This window comes from Crinia signifera, chromosome 2 (genome assembly GCF_055691185.1).
Source record: "Crinia signifera chromosome 2, ASM5569118v1, whole genome shotgun sequence".
Taxonomy (NCBI): domain Eukaryota; kingdom Metazoa; phylum Chordata; class Amphibia; order Anura; family Myobatrachidae; genus Crinia; species Crinia signifera.
This window is the reverse complement of record NC_139218.1, coordinates 354,151,951-354,160,774: the sequence shown is the minus strand read 5'-3', so window position 1 is coordinate 354,160,774 and position 8,824 is coordinate 354,151,951. Positions and strand designations below refer to the sequence as shown.

Sequence of the window (8,824 nt, the reverse complement as noted above, 5' to 3'; positions counted from 1 at the left end):
CATGTGTAAATCAAAGCCCTGTCGACCTTTAGTGGTCAACCTGATGTATGTCGACCAGTGACCGTCTTCTTGTCCGTGTGGAGTTTCGCTGTCCCGCATCAACCGGAGCGTGTGAAACAGTCCTAAGGGGTAACTTAACTAAAGCTTCTAAACATGAAAAGAGGTTATGTTGCCCATAGCAACCAGATTCTGTATATCATTTTCCAATTTGCATCCTTGAAAATTGTTGTTGTTACGGGCAACATAACCTATTCATGTTTAGAAGCAAATTGACTCCACAGAGATGCTGAGAGGGAGATGGGGACCGGACAAGCTGCACTGACACCCGCACCACGCTGATAACCCGGCAGCACGCAGAGAGCGGGTGTCGGTATCAGCTGACGAGTTGCCCCACCCCACAGACCGGTGTGAGGTGCCCCCTGCGCCCGGGTACCACCTGCTCACACCTGTCCATCCCTGTGGTCTCTGGGCGGCCTAGCCACGCCCGCAGGCAGCTCTGGCGCAGGCGCAGCTCACCCTACCGCAGGCAGGGGGCGTCAACATGGCGGAGAAGTAACAGCGGCGTCTGCTCCCATCATAACAACGCCAGCCGCAGCAGCAGCGGCAGTAGTCACCCCGTTACCCGGCCACGGAGACCCGCTACAGCCCTGCCAGGAGTCCCGGCCGCGGAAGGCATTGGATGTACGTTTGGCAGGCAGGAGGTGCGCTGAGGGTGATGGAGGGGGTCTCCGCCAGGAGCCATACCCCGGGGACCGTGGATTAACCAGCCAGCCCGCTCATCTCACCCGCTCCGCTCTCACTCTCGCTGACTGTATCGGGTGATCGCTGTGACCGTTACCCGGAGAGGTGTACAGAGCGGCTGCCCGGCATCCCCCCCCCCCCCTCCCCCCGCTGTGCCAGTGCCGGGGAGATGGCAAGTGACAAGCCGCTGGCGGGGGCCGGCTGCCCGGACAGGGATCCCCCAGGGGGCTCCGGTTCCATGGTGCTACCAGGCGGGGTGATCAACCCGTCTGTCCCAATCCGCAACATGAGGATGAAATTCGCCGTCCTCATCGGGCTCATCCAGGTCGGAGAGGTCAGCAACCGGGACATCGTGGAGACCGTGCTCAACCTGGTAAGATCATCACCCGGCGGGCGCTGCCTGCTGCACATGGATCCCATTCATTTGTATGTGCTGCTGAGTTACCCCATCATTGCAGTCAGGGAGCGTGACAGGTGCCCGCATCCTCCCACCCCCCTGCACTCAGCACCAGCACTTCCTATGTACTTCCCTGCTGCTTGCTGTGTGCTGGGATGCTGGATCCTGGGCAGCACCGGGTATACTGCAGCCACAATCATGTCCTGCTCTAGCCCACATAGCACTGGCACTTGCTGCTGGCATGGGGACATCATGCCCCCCCCCCCCCCCCCTGATCTATCACCTGACTGGTCCCAAGGAGGACATTTCATCCATCACACATTCCAGACCCACTGATCTGATCAAAGGGTTAAAATTCAGCCTCCTCAGGGGTGCTGTTGCTTTGAATAGCCCATATGTTGTGGTATTACATGTCTTGGAAGCTATGTACCATCGCTCCTGCCACCCCCCACCTTGTCTTTAAATATATCTGTCTTTCCTGCTCTGAATGGATGCAGCACTGCACACAGCCCTGCAGGAGGGAAGGGGTTAAGTGTGGCTGCTGATCATGCATCTGATTATCCCTGAAGATTAGGCATCAGGGTGCATGGGAAACCTGTACTGACATTATTTATGGGATGCATATTGCTTTCCATAGAATGCTAGTATAGGCAGACAAAGGGTTTGCTGGGGTAATCCTCCAGTTGTACCTGATAGGTAGTGAAGGTTTACTGGAGCCTGCTAACAGTCACCCTGATCCTAGGCCAGTTACACAGTATAATGCAAGATCTGCAATTGAGACATGCTGGTAGAATTTATCCATCGTGACTGGTGCATGACTGTGTGCTTTAATATCCTTCATGGTCATTACATATATTTTGTGTGGGATTTAGCACCCAGTAAGGGCAGGCAGGCCTCTACACCGGTCTCCTGGCTTGAGAAGGCCTCTCATTATTGCAATGCAGTGATTTTTAAAGACCTGCAATAATAGATTATGACATTAATAGCATTTAATTAGTCACACTTTTGACATGCAATATTAATGAAAGTGAAGTGAATTGGTTTAGGGGGATGGTTGGCCTTTCTTGTGTCGGCAACTGAAATGCTCATTGTACAAGTTTATCTTTGGTTCAGGCCGGACTGGTGAATTTTAATCGCACATTGCTCACGTCTCAACGTGTCCCCCCCCCCCATAGGTTTCTTAGGTTATTGCTTTGTAGAGATATTATTATTAATAATATTGTTTATTCCATCAGTCATTGCAAATATAATGGATTTATGTGAATTTCAGGAAATTACGGATGTGATTCATCATTTGAATATGCTCCAATCGAGAGTGAAGCAAGAAATAGCCATTAATTGTTTAATTTGAGAGCTTTTTTTTTTATTTTTTTACAGTGGGTTTATTGAAATAAAGAACACAGGAAGTTTTTTATATCTTAGATTAAACTCCTAAGGTTAATTTCACAAAATCGTACAGTTGCGTTGTGCTTTCTTGAATAATCCTATAATAAATTCTTGTGTGGCCCTAGCCTGAGAGTACTGGTGAAATAAGAAGGAATATAATTCCTGCATTCTTCTGTCACAACCTGAAAACTGTCCCTTTTGAATTTCTGTGACCCAGCCTCCCTTCCCCCATCTCTTTGCTCAGAATAATGCCTACATCCAATATTGTGAAGCAGTGGTTCTCCTGACACAAGGCTGCCTCCATCCATCCAGTGATGGGCAGTAGATGTTGCAACTTCACTGCCACCTAAATATTACGGATTCCATATTTCTGTTTGTTTTGTTCTAAATCCTTGCCCCAGTGAAAAATGAGATTAAGGGAGAAAGTGAGAAAATCTGATTAGACTGGACAGCTACCACTGCTAGTAATCTCTAAAACCAAGGTTTTAAAAGTGTTTCATTAGTACTCTCTTAAAGAATCAGAGACCACATGATTACAACTAATGGATTAATCCACACAGCCGCTGAATGCCTTTATTGATTTATATCTAGAATATCGGCATGGAAACGGCTGGATTGGTGGTACTACTGGAGGAGCATTCATAGTTAAATCTTCAGTCGGGTGTTTGGGAAAAGCCGTCTGGTCTATGATTGTAATAGGGAGCCGGCAGTTCCAACAGCACAGAGGGGAGGGCCCTGCGCATTATTTACAGATTTGTCTTGAGTGCTTAATGTAACCAAAATACCAGGGTGGAAATAAAAAATCAAATTTCCATATACAGTATATATTTAAATTTTTAGCATAAGAAAATTATTTTTTTCTAAAATTCAAGACCGTGTTCTTGATTTTTGTAAATCATATGTACTGATTAGTAAGTTAATATTGAATTGTCAAACTTCACAGTAATTTAATTTTGACAAGTGCAACTGTTTTATGCACCCAAATGCACTCAGCATTTATACATGCTATTGTATACCGGCAGAGCAAGCCAAACTGGGCATGGGTGAATTAAACACCGTCGTGACAGTTGTGTATTTGTTGCAATAAATTTCCTCTCTGAAACATGCCCTGGTAATTGCAATAAATGTGCTCTCCGCGTGTCATTGTGTCTTATCTGACCAATGAGAGACATGATGCTTTTATCAGCAGGAAGCTAATCAGTCTGGAGAGCAGCTGCAGTCGCAGTGCATTGTGGGTAGGATGCTGCTACACAATGACGTAAGGAAATAAATGAATCTATTTTATGATACCTTTTAGTTGAGATCGGAACAGAATGCTCCTGTTGCTGAATGTTATCCAATAACTAGAAGGCATTAGACACCGATGTTACTTCCCATATGAATGTTAACTGCTTGCTTTTGATGACTTTGACTTGAAATTCGCTTTGAGGTTAATGTTTTTCAATATAATTTGTTTTTTTTTGGTCTCCACAGGGGAACATTGATAATTTCCAGCGGTACGGCTGTTGCTCAGGGGTGTAAATGCATAAATGTTCGGTTCCAGATACAGGATATAAGACATTTCTTATTTATATATATTTTACTTAAATCATTTTTGGTACCTGAGGTCATTGCTACATCACTGGAAGGGTAAATACAGGTTGTATCTCCCATATTTAAAATGTTTGGGACCAGTATTCAAGATTTTTTCGATTTTATGGAATATTTGCATACCATAATGATACATTTTAGGATTGGGACCCAGGTCTGAACATGGAATGCATTTATGTTTAATCTTAGCATACAATATATTTAATAATTTTGTACATGAAACAAAATTTGCGTACATTAAACCATCAAAATCAAAGGTGTCTATATCTCAGTTATGCTGAAACTTTTTAATATCTTATTTGTTTTAGATATGGGAGATATTAATAAAGTGGCATGGTGGTAACCTATATATAAAGGAATATTGATAGGCTACAGAACTTGATTATGGTCTTCCTGCACTGTGTTAATTTACATAATACCCCTTTCACATAGTAGCTAATTACCGGGTACAAGCCAGTTTCTTGCCGGTTCGACCCGGTAATTAGTGCGATGTGAAAGGGGTTACCGGTTACAGCTAACCGGTAGCAACACAGCAATCCGAACCCGGTAAAAAGCAGAGTTCTTACCGGTTCGTTGCTGTGCGGTGTGAACGGGTTAAACGGGTCGACCCGTTTCCCATTCACACTATGGAGGAGGCAGTGCTTGGTGCTGTGCCAGCTCTAAGCACTACCTCCTCCCCCACCCCCAATGAGGTGGCGATGCTCCACCATGCCCCCACATGACATCTGTGATCTGAACAGACCGCACATGCAGGGTCACACCGGGACTGACCCTGCATTTGCGGTCTGAAAGCAGTATAGTGTCAATAGGGTCCAAACTTATTTGCCAAAGCAACAAAGTATTCGTGAGCATTTAGTTAAGGAGATAATGTATTGTCTATACTTTTTTATTGTGCAGCCCTGGTTGGCAATGGTTGCTCTTGGTAACATACTCCAGGACCAAATATGGATACAGTGGCATTCTATGCCATCATGCAAACTTAATTCTGTGTATTTTATATGGCACGTGTTTAAAATACCTGATAATGATATAATACAGCTGGTGTTTCTTTGCGTGAAAATGTTGTTCACTTCTTTCTGAGATGTGTGGTTGCTTTGGAGGTTAGAGAGCACAGTCATGTGACCCTGTCCTAGGGGAGGGATATTACTGCTTAGGGCTGCTAATTGATGCCAACATGCAAGAGTACATGGGTGTTGTAGTTTACAATCATATCTTAGTATATAGAGCTAGTCATTTCCACGCAGGGTGCTCCTTCCCCACAGGTACTATAGTTTAAGAAGAAAGTAGGACTCAAAACTGCTAATAGGATTCACAGAAGGTCACACTAAAATCATTTCTCTGGTTACAAGGACAAAACAATGTGTCTGTACAGTATATGTTGCCCTCAAATTTAGTTTGCATCTCCCTTCTTTATTTCTGTGTGTTATACTGGGTACACACTGGTCAATAAACCGTTAATTAGTGTTCATTCTAGCACCCGCTATCTTTGAAAATACATGCAGTTCCTCTTCCCTGCCTGGGGTGTCGCTGTCTGCTGTAGTGCTTCTAGCACAGTGTTGTCTGTATATCAGCACTGATATGCAAACCACAGCTGTGCTAGAAACACCACAGCAGACAGCGACACCCCAGGCAGGGAAGAGGAACTGCATGGATTTTCAAAGATAGCGGGTGCTAGAATGAACAATAGATAGGGGGTATTCAATGCTGGCCTATATTTCCAATACTCGGAAATATCATCCAGGACCTAAAACGTCCGGGACTCGTAGGTGCAGATTCGAAAGTTGAGAACACAAATCTGCTTTCGCGTGAAGGGCCGCTGAATTTGCGCATTAGCTACTGTTTTCGTGGAAACATTTGGATTCGCCGATCAACGTCTTTTCAGACCTTCGGAATATTTATGAGAGTCGGGGGTAAAAAAGAATGTTGAATAGAAGGAATGTGAAAATGGCAGATCTTTCCGAGGTCCCAGAGAGGCTGCCCGGCGAATGCATGCCCCCTTCCCACTGCCGTATCCTCACGCAATCATGCGAGGGGGCGTGTTCTGAAGACATATCCCCTCGCATGTCCCGCAGCAGGAGAAATTATTAGATGGTCACCAACCATCACAGCCACATTTTCATAGGAACGGCCAGCGTTTGCATGGGGACGCCCATGGTGGGCCCGGGGGTTCCCATGGCCCACCACCCCTGGCTCCCCCTGAAATCCCCGACATGCCGACTGTTCAGGTCTCCGAAGGTGCCCGAACAGGAGCCCTGCATTTGAGAATATGCGCATGCTCAGAGCAGAACCATCGGTGTTACTTTTGTTAACTGTCCAGTAATTTTGCCTTTTACATTACTTATACTCTTCTTATTCAGAGACCTGTTGAGACACGTGTCATGACGTACAGTATGGTTGGGAATCCCTGTGCTGTCAGAAAGCAGCCTGTCCTTACATTCTTGAATGCTGAATATGTACAAGTATTTGGTTGGTGAAAGAGAGTGAAACATAACTTGTATAGTTCATAGACTGAGAGCCCTTATGGACAACGCTCTCTTCAGTTGCGCACTATTCCCTACTCTAGGGCGCCTTGTTCGCCACTGGCGACACTGATCCCAGCTGTCTTCCCATTAAGTGGGTACAGGCTGGCTGAGGGCATATGGGTCGACCACTTTTTTCACCCTATTGACCAATAGTGGTCAGCCTACTGTGTCGTAATCGGCTGGACCCTATGACCCATACCCTCACTGAGTACGAGCTTGCATCTCCGCCCAGGTGCATGTTCTCACTCTAGGAAAAGTATCTGTTTTCACACAAGCTGCTTGTTTTTGTTATTTGCAGGACCACATATGTTGCATTATATTGGGAGATCCCAGGATCACTTCTGAAGCTAGTGTTGTATTGTTTGGACTTAGCCCTTTCCCACCGCGGTGCTGACTCAGGATATTTCCAGGTCGTCCCCATTTACAGTGCGCACACTCTCTTTTGGCATTCCCTTGGAGATGACCTGATCTCCAAGGGCCGGGAAATCCAGCAGATTGGGCCCCCCTCCCAGGGTAACAGCGGTTCATTAGGCCACACCCCACTCATTGAAGTGGTTCCATGTCTGCAAGTCCAGCACTTAGGCAGCTACTGGGATTCCCCCAGCTTCTGGTGCACACCATCATCAAGCGGGTGTTCTAGGCAGTGGAAAAGGGGTATAATACAGTCATAAATTCGTAGTGTTCCCTCTAAGCTTCTTTTGCAGGGTGCCCTTTTTGTGTATGGCACTGTGCACCCGTATGCTGCCCCCCACCATGCTGACATGCCGCTGAGAACTTTCGGTGTGTGCCATCATGTGTAATGGGCATTACAGTGTGTGCCATAATGTGTAATTGTCATTATGACAGAATATGTTGCAGAGTATAACAATATTTAATCGGTGTAATTCTAGTGCAGTGTGCAAATTTTTAATTTTTTTTTCCTAATCTAAAGTGTGCCCTCCCGATTGAAAAAAGTGCCATGCCTGGGGGTCAGCACCCTGCCCTAAAAAAAATCCTAGAGTAAACACTACACTCAGATGTATCGTTACACTGTGCAGTTAACATAATTTATGTAGAGGGCCATTTGAGTTTACAGTCCTATAGGGGTATGCAAGAAAAGCAGCTGCAGCAATTCCGATGTTTGCGCAAGTACAGGTTAGAGGCCTTATAGCAATGTCAGAATCTGTCCATACACATAGATCTAAATATCCCCGTTTTTGTTTTGTGCTAGTTCCTGCAAATGTGCTATTGTGTATATGGTGTGGCACCATTATGTATGTTGATGGTTACATTGTTGACACATGGAATTAGAGGGAGGGTTAGGCTAAAATCAAAGTTTTGGTATTCTGAACGTGTCGGCATTTCATACCAAACTTTCATCCCAGCTTTGGATGGAGATTATATTCTACACGGTCATGTGTTTTGCTTTGAACTCGGTCATTAAAGTCTTAGCCACTTGTAATCTGTCGGGGTGAGATGTCACCCCTTGGCACAGTTAGGAGCTGGGCGCTGATGGAACATGCACAGTGCCATGCTGTGGTCAGTAACCAGGCATTCATCTGCTACAGTTAATGCCAGGCAATACGGGGTACATTGACTTAAGCTTCTAAAAATTAAAAGAGGTCATTATAAATAAATAAGAAAAAAGTTCCCTTTACTAATTTATGGCTCATCTGATTTTTACAGATGCTCTTTCCTATAATCTGTGTGTGTGTGTGTGTGTGTGTGTGTGTGTGTGTGGGGGCAGTGCAAGAGACCAATTCATTCCAAACCCAGTGGTATCTAGGTTTGGGTCATGGGGTCGACGCATGACATAGGTCAAAAGAGTTGGAATGTTGGCACAATCGTTATGTCGACAATGGTAAGGTCGACATGCGTTTTTCACGGCACAAGTCAAGTAAGTTGAAATGGACAACGTATCTGTGTACCGCGTCCCCTGACATGGCTCTCTGCACCTGCCATGCTTCGGACACGGTGCATCGCTGCGCGCGGCACGTTATTCTATTCTCCCTCCATGCCCTAGAGCAGTGATGGGGAACCTTTGGCCCTCCAACTGTTGTTGAACTATACATCCCAGCATGCCATGCAACAGTTTTAGCATGGCCAAATAGCAAAGATGTAGCAGGGCATGCTGGGATGTGTAGTTCAACAACAGCTGGAGGGCCGAAGGTTCCCCATCCCTGCCCTAGAGGATGGTAGGGTATGAAAT

The 8,824-nt window shown here is 45.8% G+C and overlaps 1 protein-coding gene across 7 annotated transcripts in view; it reads left to right on the top strand.

Annotated features, from left to right (window-relative positions):
- Positions 1-496: 496 nt before the first annotated feature.
- NBEA (neurobeachin) overlaps positions 497-8,824 on the top strand; it is a 564,577-nt gene continuing 556,249 nt past the window's right edge. For 6 of the 7 annotated variants that reach the window (XM_083169798.1, XM_083169794.1, XM_083169792.1 and 3 more), the window contains exon 1: positions 497-1,114. In XM_083169798.1, coding sequence (XP_083025924.1) covers positions 911-1,114 — 204 coding nt within the window. In that variant the 5' untranslated portion in view covers positions 497-910. The remainder of the gene's footprint in view (positions 1,115-8,824) is intronic. The other variant, XM_083169796.1, reaches the window with a different exon arrangement.